The sequence below is a fragment of the Petaurus breviceps genome, unplaced genomic scaffold (assembly GCF_028583685.1).
Source record: "Petaurus breviceps papuanus isolate PSGF00001 unplaced genomic scaffold, PetGlider_PUasm1.0 81, whole genome shotgun sequence".
NCBI lineage: Eukaryota > Metazoa > Chordata > Mammalia > Diprotodontia > Petauridae > Petaurus > Petaurus breviceps.
The window spans coordinates 260,931-282,914 of NW_027186546.1; the positions used below are offsets into that span (position 1 = coordinate 260,931).

Consider the following 21,984-nt stretch of genomic DNA (forward strand, 5'->3'; position numbering starts at 1 on the left):
TAATAGCAAGAAATACTGTAAGACATCAGGGTCACTGTCATTCAATTGGTTACCAAGAGTCAGGACTAAGGTTTCTGCTATAGGGAGTTTTTACAGTTCGGACAATCGTTATCAACAATGTCTTCTGACAAAACCATTGAATGTGATAGAAAGATGTGTTCACTAGGCTGCTATGTATTACACCAACAGGTATAGGGATCTTGCTAAGAATAAACACCTGCAGTTCACCTTAATCAAGAGCTATTTGGGCAATTGTTATGTTACTACCCATCACAGTCCTAAAATATTAAGAATTTGTTACAAAATAACTGGTAAGAGATTTATTGGGATAGAACCAGAAAATCAAATTTAAAAATTCTGAAAGACAGAGCAAACACTATTTGATTTGAAAAGTAATGAAATGCATTAATGTCACCGTTGCACTTAGTAGAATCTTCTTCTAAAATCTATGAAGAAAAAAATTAATGAAGCAAGTAGTTCTGTAAAGGAACCGAAAGTAGCTGTAAAAGCAAGACAATCCAAGCAAAGCCATGTGCCTTCTTAACAGCTAGAACAATGGTGTATCACCAATAATTCAGAATCTTTTGAAAGCTAGAAAACTAATAAGAGAATAGTCAGTCCTATGAATAAAGCAAGAATATTTTAACATGTAAAAGAAGAGTGGCATATGGACACATCTTTTGAAAAGTGATAACTTTATTACATCACTAGTGAAGAAATTGAATCTGAGAACTTGAATGTGTTACCCATAGTCACACAGCTAGTAGTAGAATCTAGTTTCCTCACATAATCTGTTACCTTCCCATTATGCCATGCTGCTTTCATATGAGATGGATTCAGAGACTCAAATGATACCCAAACTGGGATTCTAACCGCTTCATAATTTTAGTGGGTGATTGGCAAATAGTTGTTGAATTGGAGGAATAATTTGCCTTGTAAAAGCAAATCCAGAGAAAACACATTTCTTTGAGAATTTCTTTTTGTAACAGTAAACTAATTATACTTAACATAGATACATGAACTTGTGCTTTTTGGTTTTTTTTTTTTACAAACATTAAAGAAAATTCTAGATGCGGATGATTTTTTCCTTTAAGAACTCACTTGTTTATATTTAAGAGATAATATAACAAAATAAATTATTAATCCAGCTAAATAAAATAAAAATAATTTTTATCCATTCATGGTAGCTTTGTAAATATGTGGGTATCCATTCAACTTCAATGATTAACAATTACAGGTGATGATGACAACCATTAAAGTGGTAGACCAGTGAAGATGATGCTCAAATTAACTTAACTTCAAATTGATTTTGTGATGGCTGTGCTAGCACTTTGTGGCATGGCATCATATTATCAGAGGGAATTACAATGTGTATACAAATACAGCTTGTATCACATACAGTAATACAGGTTTCTAGACTGAAAATTCCATGATCGTAGGGACTGTGCCTTATATAACCTTTGAATCTCCCTACTGCCCCTAATAATGCTCTTCACACAGTACGTATAAGAAATATTTGTTGAATAAATGTATGCCATCCTGTCCTTTCTTAGAAGATACATCCTGGGAGAAAAAGACATTGCCAGGGAGCCAAGAAGTGAACCAAATCAGCTCTGGTTTTTTCAGTGAAACTTTTATGGGGCTAGTGGATTTTGGGAAAATATTTACAAAGCTGGATACTAGGTGATTAATTTAATTCTGTTCAACCTCTAGGAATGTGAAAAAGGAAAGTCACTTAACCCTGTTTGTCTCAGTTCCTCATCTGTAAAATAAGCTGGAGAAGAAAATGGCAAACCACTCCAGTATCTTTGCCAACCCCAAACGGGGTCATGAAAAGTCAGACAAGTGCTCACAAGAATTATCTCTGTATTAGATGTGTACAGAATTATACAAGAGAACTTCTGACTGACAGAAAGCCTATTTAAATCAGGTTTTATTGTATTTCATTTTATGCTTTTAGGTTTCAACATGAGAAAAACATTATGCATGTAGCTAAAGTGTTAAAACATTTTAATACATTTTTTAGATACTCATTAAAATGAGAGTTGGACAAGATGAGCCAAAGTTCTGTCAGTATCATTAGACATTTCTATGTAGAACAAACAAATTCCACTTAGACTGAACACAAATAACTGTGGCAAATATGTTTAACAAGTATTTTTGAAGTTTGAATATATTGACACTCGAGAAAATTTCAATGTTCTGAGTCCCAAACGGAAGACTAGGATGTAATCTATGTATTTAGAGCACTTCTTTGCTGAGAAGTAAACAAGAGTACCACTAAGGTTTTGTTCCTGGCCAATACACACAATAAGAGCAGGGATGTGGACTAGGGATGGAGGGTGATGGCTTTAGCTTCTTCATTTAGCTTCTGTTCCTGCCCTAACTTCATTTGCATGCCAAGGTGGGAATGAAGCTCATCTTGGTAGGCAGGCTTTCATACAGTACTCGCTTTTGGTTTGTTTTGTTTTTTTTTTTTTCTAGCATAATCCCTGAAACAGATTTTAGGGACACAGGCTCATAGTAAGGGAGGCAACAGGAGTTACAAGTAATTTATTATCCCTAAGTCAGACAGTTGTTTGATACCAAAGACTTTGAATCAACCTCAGAAGTAAATAATAAAAATAATAGACCATATCAGCTTGAAGAATTCTGTTAGTTTTTGTTGTCTGCTGCTTCATCTGTCTGTTTTGGCTCACAGTCTGACACAGACTGCACGAACAGAAATATAGCCCACTCTGTCAGGGAGAGGCCTTCCAGCCATTGTGTTTCAGACAAGGATAGACAGTAGAGAACAGCAGGTAGCCCTGAAGTGGGTAGGTTGCTAAAACCCAGAAGATGGTAGAAGATAACAGCTTGATGAACAAGAGGCCACAGGACGGACCCATCAGAGACAACTTGAAAGTGAAGATGTGACATCCAGCCCAGAAATGTGCTACCTAGCAGAATGCTGAGTAGTAACATCACCAGATGACATCTGTACTCTTCAGTGGTGAAAGTGTCAGTTATCCCAGCTCTGTGTGTGTCCTTGACAACTGTATCATTAATAGTGTGCTTTCCATGAAAGATTCCTAACTCTATAGGTATGTGGGCCACCCCCAAACCTGTTCTTTTTAGGCGTGGCACACTTATAGAAGAACATGCCCTATGTGTGCTTAAGAAGACTTTTTCTTATCTCACTTTGATTAAATACATTTTGTTTTGAGTTAATGTGGTGTCTGGAAAAATAAGCACACTGATGGAGAGTCATGAGCTATACCTTAAAGCGGGTATCCTAAAAATGCTTCAAATCTAACTTAGTGCTCTGGGGCTCACAGGTGACAGGGTATAACATGCAGAGTATGTAACTGGTCAGTCACTGAATGAATAAGGATTTCTTTTTACCCTAGTTAACATCTGAGCCTGTGACTTCTAGTTCTAGAAGGTAAAATTCACTTGTCCAACAAACACTTATTAAACATTTACTAAGTGTGAGGAACTATTCTAGGGGATACGGGGGGGAGGGTATAAAGATGATTGAGACAAGGTGCCTAACCACAAGAAATCTACAGAAGAAAGTATTCTTGGCCTATTGAAATCTCTTCTTGGTAAGTGTGGATGGATGGAAGCTTGAGTACTGTTTTTAAATCCTTCAGTAGTTTGAATAAGAACTACTAAATTAAAGCGTGATTTAATATTTACTAGAAGTTTGATTATTTTATTTCTAACAGGACAAAACAAGAGCTAGAGACTTAAGACTAGAGCTATTATAGTTAAGGATTGTGGTAAAAGTACAACATATAGAGAGTGAATTCTTTTTTTCTCCCTTAATCTTCTGAAGACATCAATACAACATATGACTGCTTTGTGATCAGTGTTTATGAAAATATATTAATACAAATAAAATGGTTATGTTGCTGAGTATTCACTGTAAATAACTAGAAAACTTGAGGTCAGATAAAACAAAGTATGGCTTTGTATCCCTACCCTCATAAGCAGCCTGACCATTCCAATATAATCTGCCATTCTCAGAGTTAAGGCTTTCTGATTATTACTTTATTGAGAGTAAAACAATAAGTAATTAATACCTGGAAGAAACAAAAAACATTAGGAAAGTTAGTGCTGGGAACATGTGTATGCTCTTTGGTGAAGTGATATTTTTAATCATTTTTAAAATGTCATTCATATGGGAAGGACTCTTCCTAAACTACACATTGAGAAAAGCTAAAATGGTACTTTTTTTCCAAAGACTAGAAAAGACACTCCATTAAACAGACAATAGTTGGTACATTTTGCTTTTAACGATGTAAATTATATTCAGGCACCCTTTCACATGTCTGCTCGAACAAAAGAAGCAAATACTCCATCTTCCTGAGCCAAGAGGCTTTCTGGGGTGTCATATTCTAAAATATTCCCTCTTCTCATCACAATGACCAGATCTGCTGTCAGGATAGTGTGAACCCGATGCTGTGAGGGGAGAAGACAAACCCAATATATTATCACTATAATCTTTCATGAGCATAAATTAAGAGTTTCAAAATAAAATATTTTAGACAGATTATCAAAAAAATTCATTATTCTTAGGGTAGAAGTGAAGAAATAAAGAAGGTACGTTAGCTTTTTCATACAATAACGTAGCATTTACTTGCAGGTTTCTAAATCTTGGCTACTAAGGGCCATAGATATAAAGAAGTCAGAATTTGACTTAGATTATGACAAAATCTCTACAGCTTGTCTATAATGATGTGCTAGAAAACCCAGTGAACTAGTTCACTAGCTCTTTATTGAATGAATGAATGAGGAGCTGTGGCAAATCAATGTTCAGAGGTCTAAGCCGGAATTCTGGTGTCTACGATGGACACTTAGTATGATCAAATTGTCCTGGGGCAGGGAACAGTCTGTTCCCCATGGTACAGCTCTACCCACTCTGACACAGATGGTGCCTCTCTACAACTTCCCTTCTAAGAAAGAGGCAGGATAGGGGAAGGCAGCTGTACCTGTGGGGGAAGGCAGTCACCAAGAAAAGAACAGGATACTCAGAGAGAGTGCCACTTAGGACAGAGGCAGCAAAATAGTGTGTGGGGTTGGCGTATTGAAGGCCTGTTGTGAGGAGAAAGGATATTGTCTACATACATTGGCAGCCCAAGGTAGACCTCCAGAAGTCAAATTCTGGCTATAGTCCTGTCAGTGTTATTCTATTGCATAATTCTGTATATCACCTACCTTCCTTATCTAGATCCAGCCAATGCCAGTGGGCCAGGTCACAATTTAAAGTATTATGGCAAGCCAATGAATGCTAGGAAGAGACTTTTGAGGGTACTACCTGCATGCAGTTGGAGTGCCTTGTTTGAAGCAATTATGATTGTTAGACAAGAGTATCAATGGAAAATCTCACCTTTCCCAATCTTCTGACTCCCTCACAAAGACTTGGGTGGTGGTGGTGGTGATACCTGCTAGTGGTGGATGTTGGGAGAACTATGGAGGAACCCTCTCCATCTTAAAATTAACCAAACTCTGAAGGGGGCCCTACTACATGTGCATCTGTCATTCTATACCTTGAAGTACACTAGTATTTCTTAATGTCTTCTTCTAGTGCCTTTACTATCTCAACCCTTAAAACTCTGTTGGGGCTTCTCAGCAATGAGAAGTTTTTTGAGACCACTTCCAGTGTCTAAGCAAGATACTATAGCTGTCCCTAGGAGAACAGATTATACTCATGGAATGTGACAGGAATTAGAAGTTTCCCATTGATTTTTTAATCTATGCATTGATAGTACTATCATAAACTGTGTTAGCTTTGAATAGACACAATCAGCATTTTTTTTTTTTGGCTTTTTCTTTTGGAGGGCAATTGGGGTTAAGCGACTTGCCCAAGGTCATACAGCTAGTAAGTGTTAAGTGTCTGAGGTCAGATTTGAACTCAGGTCCTCCTGACTCCAGGGCCAGTGCTCTACTCACTGCCCCACCTAGCCACCTCCACAAACAGTATATTTTAAGTGAACCCTTGAAGAGGAGAAGGAGGGAGGGAGTTGCTTTCCCTTTTATAAGGACTTTTCTTTGAATAGGGTCAGCGCCTTATGTCTGTGTCAAAAATAGACTTAATGGACTGTGTAAGATTTATTGTAAACTTTTGTACACTTTAATCAAAAACTAAACTAAACCCCAATTCTTCCATTTTCTTAGCAATTGATATTAAAAAATATAATTCAGCCATTCACTGAGAGAAACAAGTAGTCCTCCAAATCCACAAATAGACTGTCATAAACATTGGCTTGCTACACTAAAATTGTGTTTATATAAAAATGAAGAACAAAAAGCTAGAAACTTTGGCCAAAGAAGCAAATGTGGCTTAGTTTCATCTGATTATCCAAATCATTATTATTATTTTTACAAAATACTGTCAATGATAATAATGTTGATGAAATTCTTAATTCTTTCCCAGGGAATTAACCTAATCACCAATGGAAATAATCCAATTTAGTAAGTGATTTACACTTAATACTTCAGTACTTGAGAGTTACTGGTTACAAAAAGGCCTTCTTAAGACTTTCACATAATTTTCTAGGTCATCCAACAAAACCAACAGAAAGATTCTCAGTCAAGGGAAAAAAACAGATACCACTATCACAAAAATAAAAACGAATGGCAAATTCAAATTCCTCCCTATTTCATTCCTTACAAAGGCTTTTTCTAGACCTTCAAAGGGGAGACAGTCTGACCTTTGGCTCCAACCATGATTCTCTCTTGCAGCAAGATCCACAGTTGAAAAAAAAGATTTCTGTTAAGTAAATGGTACCTTATCTTCCAAGTGTGTTGCAGAAAGGAAGGTAGTTAAAGAGATACATAGATCGAGTATTGAGGAAGTATTGACAATATAACAGAGGAGCAAAAATCAGGCAAAAGATATACTGTTCCTGTCTATATCAATTCATGTCCAGTTAATCTTCCAACAACACACCATGCCAGGTTATGCAGTAGCCCCACATTCTATGCATAATGGAAATCATAGTCAGTTTTGCAAGATGTAGAGTTGATGGTTGCTCACATGGTTTGATTTAAATGGTACCAGTGAATTTATTAGATGATCCTTCCATGGAATAAGGAACCATGGTATCATCATCATTTAACAACAACAACAATAGCAACATTTACATAATATTTTAAGGTCTGCAAAATGCTTTGCAAATATACCATCTCATTTTTAGGTCATTAGGTATCTAGGATAAAGAAGATAAAAGGGGACACTGAAAGAGTACAGAAAATTAGGTAAGGGGGGCAGGGTGCAAAAGAAAACCTTTACTTCACAATTGTGTCTTTATCAACCTTGGTGGAGAACAATTCTCTCCTAATTTATGTAAGGTGTACTCTTAAAAGGATTTGTCTTCTTCTTTGTCCATCTTTCCCACATGCCCTTTCTCAGCTTCCCCCCTAATCACAAATAGAGTCAAATTGGGCTAGCAGAGCAACTTCATGCATGTTATCTTTTCTAGACTTTAAACCACATAAAACCAATTTCAATAAATCATGCACTCTCCAAAAGCAAGCAAGAAACATGAATGACATAGTACTTATAAAGCACATAAGGAACACATGGAGAAACACTGAAACTGGCCCTTTAGATCAGAGGTTCCCAAACTTATTTGGCCTACCACCCCCTTTAAAAAAATTAGTGTCCCCCCTGATCCTTTAACTTTTTTTTTAAATTTATGTCATTTAAAAATAATATATTTTTAAAATGATATATCTTAAATTTAATAATTTATTGTAAATTTGTGGGTATTTTTTCCTCACTGAAATTTTGATGATGCAATATTGCATCATATTACTGTATAGTATCATGTTGTAAACAAGTCATTATGCACATATACTCCTGCCCATGCATACTGGACTTCCTGACATGTTCACCTGCCCACACTTGCTTGTTAAGACCTGTTGGTGGATTTGATCACTAATTGGTTATAACTTGCATTTTGTGTGTTTATTTGGAAAATAATGTAATCACTACAGCTTTCACTTTTTGTTATACAACAGATGAAACATGTATGAAAGATTTTTTAAAATTTTATCTTCTCTTCTTTCCTTATTTCTCTACCACTCCCTTATTTTTATTCAATGCCCCCCAACTGCACCTGAGGCTACTACTACCCCCGCCCCCGGATCATTCCAGTGCCCCGACCAGGGGGTGGTATTGCCCACTTTGGGAACCTCTGCTTTAGATGAAAAATGAACCTGGTGGCAACAGATTCACTTTTGATGTGAATATATGAAATCATTATTTTACTCTGTTTATGATAATACACGTTTATGTATATACGCATAATTTAAATAATATAAATTTGCCCCATTTGGGTAATATAGACCCATGGCAAGCCACCCTCCCCACTACACTCCCACACCTTTGCATACAGCCATTATGGTACAGAAGCTGTAAAGTAACTACCAGAGAATGAGATGCTTTGTATGCTGGGTAGATTTTGATGGTCTATTTGTTGGTCATCACCAAAGTGGAAAAGAGGCCATTCTTGTGAGCAAGCAAGTTTGGAACAGAGTCACATTCCACTAAAATACCCTCAGAAAAGACTAAAACAAGGCCTGCATCCATAATAGAAGACACGCGATGCTAGAGAGAAAAGAAGAACAGAAAGAAAAACAAGAGGAAGAGTCAGCAGGAGGGAAAACGTGCAGTTTGCTTACTGAAAGATGCCTATTGCTGAGTGGCAAGGTTGAATACAAGCAAGAATCTTCCCAACAGACAGTGAAGGGGAGAAGAGTCGGATTATATTAAGTAGGAAGTAGAATAAATTACACAAAAGCCTTCAGATGAAGGTACAAACATAAAAATGACTAGGCAGTCATTTTTATGACATGGACATAGCACTTTCCAAAATTTCTAACTATACTGCAAGGTAGGACAGTGACTATTTTCCCCAGTTGTATCAATAAAAACACTTAAATGAGGTGCAGAAAGCTAGTAGCAGAGTTGGCAATCAAATTTACGAATCCTCATTCCTAAACCGCTGCTCAGACCACCAGATTATGCTCCTGGGAAAGCAACTGAGACATGTGTTGTAGGACAGAATTATTCCATATGAACAAACATCTGTGCTAGGGAAGAGTTAGCGTTAGACTGCAAAAGAGTGGGATTAAATGCGTATACATTAGATGAGTTCCTCTGGATTCTATAGCATTAGGTCCTAGCTTAATTTCCAACTGAGGTACCCAAATGTAGTTTGGAAATGTTGATGAAAATATTTTTAAGCTGTAGATGGTTTTCTCTTTTTTTCTCTATTGCACATATGCAATAACTGTTAGTGGAATAACTAATCAAATATATAAATGTGTTTTAATCATTCAAAGCTGAAGAAAGATGACCAGATGTAGGAACAAAGAAGGACTGAAGAAGTTCATATTAACAATGTCTCTCATACTTACGGCAATTGTTACAACTGTGCGATCTGCAAAGGCTGTCATTACCACTTTTTGCAAAATATTTTCCTGTAAAACAAAAGTGCCAGAAGTTGCTCATTTTCTCCCTTTTCATGCCAATTAAGCTAAGAGGAAAAACTGTTTTTTGTTGTCCTTAGTTTCTCCTCATTATAGCTTTAAAAACATCCATTTTTGTGGTCCTTCATTAACCTCATGTTATTCTGGACTTTGTAACTTGACACAGTTTTAATAGGACTGTTCCACATTCTGTCCACTTTTTGTTACCTTGATTCATCTTCCATACTTTTACTCTTTAAAAATATCAAATTAAATCGATCTTTTATTTTTATATCATTTTTATTTCCAGTTATATCCATCTTCCCTCTCCTCCCCAGCATCATTCCTTCTAATTAAGAATTTAAAAAGAAAAGGAATAGAGGCTGCTTAGGAAAACCAATACATGCATCAGCTGTATCTGACAGTATATGTACTATTCTGCACTCATGGGGTCCCTCCCCTTGCCCTCCACCACACACAGCTCTACAAAGAGGAAACCAAGATGCATTGTTTCAAATCTTCTTTAGGCTAATATTGGTCATTATGAGACTCTTGTTAAGTTTTTTTTTAAGGGGGAAGGCTATACATTTCATTAAAAACCAAGTTAATTGGTAATTTCTGTATGCATATATACATCAGTCTATATAGACAACTTCTATTTTTCCTTCTCATTTGAATTGTTTCTCTGTGTCTTCAGAACCTCATTCTTGAGATTTAGCCATTCCTCCTGGGATGACTTTCCCTATAGAATTTTAGTCCATTGATTCTTCCTCTAATCTTTGACATTTGCTTTCCTCAAATCTAGGATATATCCCTAATTACACCTGGTTTGCCTCTTCTTTTCAATCACAAACTTTTATAAAGTATGGGCACTTTCTCCCCTAAACCACTAAGGTGTGCATAATTTTCTCCTCAGTGGCTACTTCTCCTTGTTGGTGAGAACCAAATTCATAATAAAATACCTTCTTGTTGATTCCTCTACCTTTTGAAGGCTGGAATTATCATTAAAGGCAAAATAAAAACTTACTAGCTGCTTTTGACAGATGCGTGGATAATTGAAGTTTCCATTACTCCTCCAATATTCCTGCATGCTGGGCTTATTAACCTGTTTTATGATAAGTTTTCAAATATTCTTGTCCAAATGATATGTAGTATAAGCAGACGTGAAAAATCACTTCTACTTTTCCTCTCTATTGATCTTCATTGAGATACTCTATACTCTGCTTCCCTGCTCTAATTCTTTGAATCTTCAAAGTACTACATATTGTCTTAATATAAAATATTTTATAATGTTTATATATGACTTATAAATATGTTCTGTAAAATGTATTCTCGATATGATATATAATACGATACAATACAATATATTATCTACCTCCTTTCCTTTTACCTCTTCATGAATATCATCCTACCAAAAATCAGTTAGATCTTTGAAGTCAATTTGCCTCCATCTATTAGGATGCTTGGTTTCTTTTGTTTGCTGCCTAAAGTGTTTGCATGTATTTATTTATAGATATTTGGCACCCTGGGTTTTACTTATGGCTCCTATTTTGTCCCCTGTGAAATTCTAGGTATCTTACACACTGTTCTTCCTCCCATACTGTAGCTACTCTGTGGTTTCTAGCATGAAGGTTTTACACAGACAGTTTTCCCTACCCTTTATTTTAAAGTCATTTTGATTAGATTTGGTGGGATCCATTCCTGGAGCACTGCACTAGAAGCCCTTTCTAGCTGAGATCAATTCATTAATTGTCATTCTTTGGGTCTAGTCATTCAATCATGCCCAAATCCTTGTAAATATCATACCATTTAGCCTACATTTCTTTTTCTTTTTTTTTTTAAGCAATCGGGGTTGAGTAACTTGCTCAAGGTTACATGGCCAATTATTTCTGGGTGTGGTGCTAAGTATCTGAGCCCAGATTTGATCCCCAGGTCATCCCGATACTGGAGCCGGTGCTCTTACTCGCTGAGCCACCTGGCCGCCCCTAGCCTACATTTCTTTAGTGTGTCTGCAAGGACATCCTGAAGAATTCTGTCAAATGCCTTTTTAAATTTTAGGTCTATAACTTTATATACAGTACAGTACAATTACCATTCTAGTGACCAGACCAAAAAAGGAAGTAAAGTTATCTTGGCATGACTTGTTCTTGATGAAATGGTTATCACTGCTTCTTTCCCTAAACACTCCCAAAACAGGTCTTTAATGAGATGGTTTTTCTAGTATTTTGCCAGAGGTCAAAGTAATTTTAACTGGCCTGTAATGTGAAAATTCCATCTTCTTGCCTACAAGTAAGAAAATAGGTCAAAAACCTAAGAAGAAGGTGAAATCAAATAATCATGAAATGGTTAAATTTAAAATATGTAAAAAATCAAAACAACCACTATACTAAGATAAATGAACCTATATCTCCAATAGTAGTATCTTTAATATGGTATAGTTTCTTTATCCCATGAAAAAAAGTAGAATTATGAAATCTGATTGTCAATATATTAAAATAGTGGTCAAAGAACTCTACATTTAGAGTTGGAAGACAATTTAGAAGTATTCTACTCCAACCAAATACTTTTTTACAGATGAGGAAAATGAGGCCCCAAGAAGCTGAATGACCTATTTGAAGTCACATAGGTTAGTGACAGCAACTGGAAGTGAATTCCAAATACACAACTCTTTCCATTATATGATGCTGTCTTCCATCAATGGTGGGGAGGAAAGAGCTAAAGGTTTTAAGGTAAGGGTCTTACCCATTTTTTTGTGTTGTGGATGCCTTTTGCCATCTTAAAGCCTAAGGACCCCTTCTCAGAATGCTTTTAAGTGCATAACATCAAATACATAGGATTACAAAAGAAACCAATTCTATTTAAATACTGCTTTCAAATATATATATATATGCACATATATATGTATATATATATATATATTTTTAAGTTCATAGATACCTAATTAAGCATCTCTGCTCTAAAGTCACCATTTTCAACCCCCTAACCCAATCCTTAAAATTCTAACTGGAAGAACTCCATTTTAGAAATGAGGAAAGTTAAGATCCAGACTTTGCATTTGTAGCTTCTGCTTCTTTAGTGGGTTTAGTTCTATTTTCCCCATTCCTAAATAAAAGCGATTTATCCATAATTTCCTTTTATCTTCTTTATTCTTCCATTTCCCCATTTCTCTCCTATTTTTCTTATATATTTATAGATAGGCCTGGGGGTAAGTGATGGTCAACATTTCTGTAAGGGAATTATTTTTATTCTTTATTTTCTTTAGTTTGAGGTTTGGCTGACTTTCCCACATGACCCTAAAAATTTCCATGCATCAAAATTCTGCATCTTTCTTAGTAGACTGCTTCAGCAATTAAGAAATCTTCCAGTGAAGACATTCTATTCTTCTGATCTAAACCTCTCTTACTGCCATTTGATCTCATTTCTTCTTTCTTTATCCTCTAAGGAGATACACACCAGCAAGCAGCTCAGGATTCTCGGCTTCATCAGTCTGGAATAGTTTGGTTATATCCAGTCTGAGAATTTGTTAAATAGTTCAATCACAGAATATTTTCGAGAAAATTGTTATTTTGTATACATCAGTTTCTTTTCTTTTTTTTCCCCGAATACACATAGTAATGAACTAAGCTGCGTTGGCTAGTCCTTAGTGGACAGTATTTAATGAACAGATAAAAATGATATGAAGCTAGCAAGTCAGTATGAAAGAGTACTTTCTTCACTGCTTGAGGATGCCTAGAAATTTTGTGTTTGTTTCTTGTTTTCCAAGTTCAGAGATGAAGAGGATATTATTATTTCATGGAGTTCTAAAGGTTGTGTTTAAGGTTTGTAGGAGGAGAATCTGGAGCTGGGGGTAACTGAGAGATAGATATATTAAATACTTTGCTACAGTTTGCTCAAGTTACTATCGGATGAGCTCTGTTATATTTTTCTGCAGCTATCTTTTTTTTTTTTTTATAAAGCAATTGGGGTTAAGTAACTTGCTCAAGGTTACACAGCCAGTTATTTCTGGGTGTCGTGCTAAGTATCTGTGCCCGGATTCGATCCCCAGGTCATCCTGACACTGGAGCCAGTGCTCTTGCTGAGCCACCTGGCTGCCCCGACTTCAGTCTTTAAAGGTTGCTTATTCTTGTCAAAGGAAATAAAAATTATTTTAGAATGATATAATATGCATTGATTGCTAATAAATTACATATATATACAGTAAATACACACACATATAGTTCCGCCCTATTACATTGTGAGTTTTCTGAAAGGGGGTCCTCATCTAATCTGTGTAATTCTAAAGGGCACATAATGGACACTTCCAATAAGTCATATTAGTTAGGGATGTGTGTGTATGTGTATAGAGACATGGTGAAGTTGATAGGAAGTTGGCCTCATCATCTGAAGTTCAGTCTCACCTCTGATACATGCTGGCTGTCACTTAAACTTCTCAGGTAACTCTCTACTACTACACGTTGCAGAATAGTTTCAAATCTGCATTTGTAAATACTCAGAGTATTGTGTATATATATATATATATATATATGTGTGTGTGTGTGTGTGTGTGTGTGTATACATGCACACATATACCTATATATGCATGTATAAATATACATATATGTAAAAAGTTTTGTGTGTGTTGTTTTTTTTTTTTTACATAGACCAATAATGTAGGCCAACCCCCTGGACTTTAAGAACCTTAGGTCCTCATATACATCACATTCCCTTAATCAATAGTTACTCAGTCAACTCGAAAAACTAGAGCTATTCACTCACTGTAGCCATATCAATAGAAGCTGTGGCTTCATCCATGATGAGAATGCTGCTCTTGCGCACAAAGGCTCTGGCAAGGCAGAAAAGCTGCCTTTGTCCCACACTAAAATTTTCTCCACCTTCAGTGACAACGGCATCTAGATAAGAAGAAGTAAGTATCACATCAGAGAAGTACAAGTGAAAATTTCCATGAACAAAATAGTAGGACGTGTTGGGAAGCAGCCACTGTGTCCCAAGATTACACACAGGACATTGACAATATTGTTTTCCAGAGGCAAAGTACCATTTGGACTGCTTCCAGTAACAGATGATTTTATTTTTTTTGGAGACAGTAACGAGGGAGCTTAAACGAGGCAGAAAAACTTGGATTATTTCAATTTTGGCAAAAGTGGGTTGTGTCTTTAGTAGAATGAAAAATCCTTGAGGGCAGGGATTGTCCCAGCTTTGTGTTTTTATCCATAACAGCAAGCACAGCACTTAATAAATACTTATTATTCTTATACTAAGTAAATTTGCTGGGGACAGAATCATATTATCATTGAATCATAGATTTCTAAGGCTGGAAGTGACATTGGAGTTATTGTAGTTCAAACAACATTTAATAGATGGGGAAATGGAGTCCCAGAAATGGCTTGCCTAAAGACACTCTGCTAGTGAGTAGCAGACTAAAACCTAGGGTGTTAGACATTTCTTTCCTATAATTTCGCAAAATGAGTATTATTAAAAGCATCATTGTCAACACAGAAGAATTCATTACACCTATCTATTCCCTACCTACCACTTACATATGAGTGAAGGACAGGGCCATAAAGGTGTAAGTGACTGTGTACCCTGCTGTTCATGTAGATCTCTTAGTACTGAAGGGAAAAAATTAGTAAATGGGCATGCAGTAGGTTAATGTTCACCTGCACACCAATCCTTAAGTTTGGCTGGCTGGGACCTTCGAGGAAAGATCAAAAGAAGTACTGAGAAGCCTTGGGATAACCTCTTGGGAACTATACCTAAAATTCACCATAAGGCTTCTCAAGCAAAATTTCTAAGTATAATTGAAGGTAGAGGGCAGGAGGAGTAATCAACTTGGAGAATAAAATAAATTTATCTTGAAATAACCAATCATTAATTAAATTAAATTAATTAAAATAATTTAATTCATCAAATTAAAGAAAAAATGCTGTATTAACACATGTATTATCTGTAAATGTTCCTGGGACCTGTTCTACCTAGAACGAATGAGATAGGGAGAAAGATTACTTTTTTTCTTCACCCCCTCTCCCATACTCTCAGTGACTCTATGAATGGCAATGAAATTAGGAATGTGATGTTATCTTCCTTTTAGCAAAGAGCTCCCTCCTCCACCTGAAGCAGCTAAGGACCAAAAGAAGACAAAATAAGCATGTAAAAAAAAACATTGCCCTACCATTAGGGTAATGCTTCAATCCAAGACTAGTTTATCAGAAGTCAAATGGGCACCCACTAACTAATCTGTAAGTTTGAAGGTCTTAAACCCCCAGACCCTCTCTCCCAATCTTATCCCTATTTTCCTTTAGGACTTTGCACTGGCAAACCCATGCTTCTTGACCAAGGACCCAAACTGGGCACTATAATAAAATGCTCATGTGTTTAATTAATTGAGTACCATACTTCTATGTCGTTTCAGTATGTCCTTGGTTTGGAATTATTCCCTTGGGGAGCTCCACTTCTCTCTCTCCATACCTCCATTAACAACCTTAGAATCTGAGATAACTAAAAAAAAAAAGATTGAGCAATACAAAACTTATAAGATGAAGGTTAAAAAATATTTCCCTTCTATAATATAAAACACAATCACATATTAGAAGTAGGAAAAAAACCTAATCTAAACCTCCCATTTTACAGATGGGGAAACTGAGGTGCAAGGTGGTGAAGTGTATGGCAGCTCAAAGCCTAATAAAGTTTTGTCAACAACATCTGCATATGGAAAACAGGGAACAATCTGTTTCCTCTAGAACAACTGTCCTAGAGCAACAGAGAAAGCTTTTTGGTTCTTGTCTTCTTTTATCTATTCATTTACATGGAAGACCCAGAGCACTTTGAAAATTGAGTGAAGCTAGTGTCTCAGACACCCCTCCCCCCCCAAAAAAAAAAACTTTGTGATTTGATGGAATGCAGCTACTGGGGGAAATGTAGGTTGGTAATCAGGAATTCCCTCCGGTTAAAGGAGACTAAGTTAAAAAGAGGATTGGAACAGGAACTTTTGTTCTGATACTAGAAGGAAGTTCAGTTTGGGGGGGAGACTAAACACTTTTCAACTCAATTAGCTTATCAGTCCCAAGTAAGTCCATGCATGTGCTCTGGCTACACGCTTCCTGCATGTGTGTTTTGTCATATGTGATACCCCCAATGTGTTCATTCTTCATACTAAAAGTATCTACATTGTAGGAAAGTGTTTTACAGGTGAAATGTTTAATTGCAACAGTCTTTTTAACTATACTATTTCATTAAAAGTCTTTGCTTTCAGCTAATACCCTCTGGATTACTACTACAAGCAAACACTTTCATGGTACTTTTATGTGGTTTTGAGTTAAGATGGATCCATGGAATACCTCAAACCTAAAGAAACTTTTCTGGGAGCCATTAATGACAACCCCGAACCTAGAAAAATCTATCTAAAGGTCCTATCACTCCACATTTCCCCATCTTTTCTACAAGAATAGTATAAAATATCCTATAAAATATTGAGCTAAGATCTAGATAAACTATGTCTCAACATAGTTCATTGTCTAACAACATGTTTGTGACACCCTGTTCTATTAGTTTAATAATGATACAAAAGGAAATAAGATTGCCAGTCAATTAGAACTTATGTGCCAGGTACTATACGAAGTTCTAGAGATACAAGGAAAGAAAAAAAGTATGTGGTCTCTGCACTTAAAGAGCTCATATTCTAATGGTAAAATGAAAAAAATATACATAAAAGATGTATGTAGTCTAAATGGAAGGTAATATCATAGGGAAGGCATTAACAATGGGGAAGATATGGAAGGAAAAGTCTGCTTGCATGAGTAGGATTTTAACTGAGTCTGAAAGGAGCCAGGAAGCAGAGATTAGGAGGAAAAACTATTCTGGGCAACGGGGGCAACCAATGAAAAGGCAGAGAGTCAGCCGATGGAGTGTCATGTGTGAAGAACAAGAAAGTCACTTTCACTGGATCATGGAGTAAGTGGAGAGGAGTAAAGTGTAAGAAGACTGGAAATATAGGAAGGGGCCAGCTTTAAAATGGAGAGAGCTTTAAAATGCCAAACAGATGACTTTATATTTGATCTTGCAGGCAATAAGGAACCAGTAGAGTTTCTTAATTAGGGGGAGGGGTGACATGGCTAGACCTGTGCTTTGACAATAGTATTCTGTCAGATAAGAGAAGGATACATTGGAACAGAGAGAGATTTGACCCACCAGAAGGCTCTTACAATATTACAGAGTGAGAAGATGAGGGCTTAACCAGGGTTATGGTTATATGAGTAGAGAGAAGTTGTTAAGGTGAAAATGACAACACTTAATGACAGACTGGATCTATGTGGCGAATATAAGTGAGGAATTGATAGCCATACCAAGGTTATGAGACTGTACGACTGGAGGATGACTGTGCCCTCAACACAGAGGAATTTCAAAAAAGGAGACGGTTTGGATGGAAGACTGAGAAGTTTTGTTTTGGGCATATTGAGCCTGAGATTTCTATGGGAAACCCAGTTGGAGATGTTCAAAAAGTAGTTAGTGATATGAGAGTGGAGCTTAGCAGGCATGTTAGGGTTGGATGGCTAGAAGTGTCAATCGTCTGCATAGAGATGATCACTGAACCCATGGGTGTTGATAAGATCTCCAACAGAGGTAGTATAGAGGGAGAAAAGAAGAAAGCCCAGGGCAGAGTCTCTGGTTTCATTCCTAGTAATTCTTTACTTAGGTGAAGATCTAACAAAAGAAGTCCAGAAAAAGGTGGCATAACTCATTCTTTTTTTTTTAATTTTTTAAAGCAATTGGGGTTAAGTAACTTGCTCAAGGTCACACAGCCAGGTGTTTCTGGGTGTGGTGCTAAGTGTCTGAGCCCAGATTCGACCCCCAGGTCATCCCGACACTGGAGCTGGTGCTCTTACTCGCTGTGCTACCTGGCCGCCCCCATAACTCATTCTTAATGAAGCTATGCTAGCTCTTGGTGATCATTGCTTCCTTTTCTAGAAGTTGGCTAAGTACCTCTTTAATAATCTACTCTGTGGGTGGCTAGGTGGCGCAGAGAATAGAGCACTGGCCCTGAAGTCATGAGGACCTGAGTTCAAATGTGGCCTCCAACACTTAACACTTACTAGCTGTGTGACCTTGGGCAAGTTGCTTAACCCCAACTGCCCTGCCTTCCCCTCCAAAAAGCAAAAAAAGAAATATAATAATAATCTGCTCTGCAATGCTGGTGGCAGTTGTTTTGGGAAATTATTAAAAGATACATCTTGTTCTCTCTACTTAGCTACAAAACTTTGTATGCTTGTTATTTTTGGAACATAATTAAAAGACTTACCCTGTGAACATCCCAAAAGACATATTTCTACTTACTTACTAAACTTTGTGTCTTACTCAGTCCTTACAGTGCTCTTCTCACTGTAGGTACACATAATGTTTTTAATTGAATCTAAGAAGTCATACAATTCAAGCCCTTGGCACAGTAAAGCAAAAAAAAAAGTATTCTGATATAATAATAATAATAGCTTGCATTTATATTACATCTACAATATGTCAGGTGATGAACTAAACATCTAACAAATATTATCTCATTTGATTCTCACAAAAACCCTGGGAGGTAGGTGCTATTATTATTCCCATTTTACAAATGAATAAACTGAAACAAAGGTTAAGTGACATCCACAGCCACACAGACTAGTGTGATATGATGTAAATTATAATTTTTTATATTAGAGTAAAAATTTATTGAAAACTAGTATACTCCTAGTAGCAAAATAAAAGCCTGGCTAGATGGAAGGTTGTTTCCTTCTACACAATTCTACTCACTTCGTGAATATTGCAATCCTAATGCACCATTCAGTAAAAGTAATTAATATTGTGTATTGTATGCATAGGGAAGACTAATTTAAAGTGTTACATTCCTACATTGACAGGCTTTTGGTGAGCATGGGGAAAATGTATAGGTTAGCATTTTCAGGTAATTTTTTTCCCTTAAAATGTGCTAAGAATATATACACAAGAACCTTGTTATAATTCTCTGAAGCAAGATCTTTTGGCACAAAACAGGTCCTCTTGGACATCATTCCAAGTGATTTAACTTCTAAAGAACAACGGCCAAAAAAACCTTGTATAAAGTGAAAGTGTAATGAGGCTAATTCCATGGTACTCTGAGCCTACTATAAATGTACAGATTAACTCACTACAAATGAACAGATTGCAAATGTAACAAATGTTTGTTTAAAAAAACACACAGAGAAACACAAAATTGAAGTGTTCAAAGACATACCCAGGCCTCCTGGAAGTGATTTGACCATATTCTTGAGCTGAGCAATTTCTAGAGCTTCCCAAAGTCTATCATCAGTACATTTACATTCGGGATCTAAATTAAATCTGTGGGGGAAAATAAATTAATTTATCAATGAAGTGGAATTTGTTGAGTAATTCAAAAGTGAATATTTATTCAATCATAGTATGATGCATAGTAAAACATATTGTGTTAGATAAAAATAGTGATACTGATGATGATATTATTAGATATTTATTAATAATACAATATACTTATTTGTTTTACTTAACTGTAATTTATTATAAAGAAAGAATATTCTAAGAATAACAGAAGTGACAATGATATTTTAAAAAAGATCGTGCAGATGGGACATCACAGACATGTTGTAAAAGAGAAATATGAACTACTATCATGCCTGGCATTATCTTATGTTTTAATTCTTTGGGAACATTCTGTTTTATATCTTTCAGATAAGGCTAACCATAATAAAAATTGGTTAATCTAAGCACTACACTTCTGATGGAAAAACTTCAAACATGATCATTTGGATAATTTTGTCTTGTATAAAAATCTCTAGTCTTAAACTGCAGATATCTTTATATACATACTTAAAGAGAATAGCACCTTCCATGAACTTTAGCATACATGTGGAGGGCTCAAAGTAACATTCATATTGTTTCTTGACTTTCCTTCTCTACCTTAATTCACACATGGAATTCATATCCATCTTTTAAACCCAATTTAAAAGCCATGCCTATGAAGTTTCCCTGATCCTGCACACCAGTAACAACCATTAAATCCCTTGAAGCTCACAAGGCACTTTTTTTCTAGAAGTTTTTTATAAATCAATTCTTCAAAAAATATATATTAAATATCTATTTTTGAGGATTTTTTTAGGGATGGAAAGAGAGACAGGCATGTTTGTAGGCAGGAGACAAGGAAACAGAAAAAAGAGACTGAAGGTTAGAGAGAATGTGGAAATAATGCTGGGGGTAATCTGATGGAGAAGATAGGATAGGATGGGATCAAGGTTGACTATAGAGGATTTGGCTTTAGTAAAAAAAAGGGGCCCCTCCTCTTCAGAGACTGAAGTGAAGGAGGAGAAAGTAAGGGAAGACATCAGAAGGGTATGATATGGGAAAAGTACAAAAGAAAGAGCTCTTGGCAAATGGCTTCATGTAATATTTTACATATATTTGCATCTATTCCCCACTAGATGTAATCCATTTGAGGGTAGAGACTATGTCTTATATAAAGTTTATATCTCTCCCAGCACCTCAGCCCAATAATAAATGCTTGATGCTTAATAAATGCTGCTTGAATGAAGGGATGTTTTAGTACTCCTCACACCAAGTCAGAGACTTACCGAATAGAACCACTGAATAGAATTGGGTCTTGTAGAATGATAGAAAGTCTTGAACGTAGAGTGTGCAGTGGGAGTTTAGAAATGTCTATCCCATCAATGACAATCTTTCCTGTTTAAAATAAACACATATAATAAACATGTGGTAAAGTGAACATAAAATTATATTTGTTTATTAAAAATGGAATAATTCTTTGCCTGATAGATGGAATGCCAAAGTTGAACACTAGATTTTAATGATAAAAAACTACCACATAGAAATTTTATATACACATACATATATGTATGCATATGTACATATACGTATTTGTATGTATATATACATATATACATATACCTACACGTATATATACAAATACATACATATACAAATTATATATACATATATAAGTACACATGATATAATATATAAATGGAGAGAGAGCAAAATTATAATTTCCATTGTTTTCTTTTAAAGTAATTTTTTTTGTTTATTTTTTTTCTTTCTTTTCATTTAATTAAATTTTCTTTTCAATTAACATTTTATTTTCTCTCCTCCCAAAATACTCCCCCTTCTCATGCTTCTCTTGCTTCTTGTATCTGAATGTCAAATTTTCTATTCAACTCTGGTTTTTTCAGCAAGAATGCTTGAAAGTCCTGTATTCCACTGAATGACCATATTTTCCCCTGAAACATGATACTCAGTTTTGCTGGGTAGGTGACTCTTGGTTTTAATCCCAGCTCCCTTGACCTCCGGAATATCACATTCCAGGCCCTTCGATCCCTCAGTGTAGAAGCTGCCAGATCCTGGGTTATCCTGATTGTGTTTCCACAATATTCAAATTGTTTCTTCCTGGCTGCTTGTAATATTCTCTCCTTAATCTGGGAATTCCGGAACCTGGCTATAATATTCCTAGGAGTTTTCTTTTTGGGATCTTTT

At 36.0% G+C, this 21,984-nt stretch overlaps 1 protein-coding gene across 5 annotated transcripts in view; it reads right to left on the reverse strand.

The window, feature by feature from the left end:
- Positions 1-293: 293 nt before the first annotated feature.
- LOC138176098 (ATP-binding cassette sub-family C member 9-like) overlaps positions 294-21,984 on the reverse strand; it is a 204,682-nt gene continuing 182,991 nt past the window's right edge. For all 5 annotated transcript variants that reach the window (XM_069106826.1, XM_069106824.1, XM_069106827.1 and 2 more), the window contains 5 exons: positions 21,069-21,177; positions 19,703-19,806; positions 14,218-14,351; positions 9,412-9,474; positions 294-4,446 (listed from right to left, as the gene is read on the reverse strand). In XM_069106826.1, the coding sequence (XP_068962927.1) occupies positions 4,309-4,446; positions 9,412-9,474; positions 14,218-14,351; positions 19,703-19,806; positions 21,069-21,177 (548 nt within the window). In that variant the 3' untranslated portion in view covers positions 294-4,308. The remainder of the gene's footprint in view (positions 4,447-9,411; positions 9,475-14,217; positions 14,352-19,702; positions 19,807-21,068; positions 21,178-21,984) is intronic.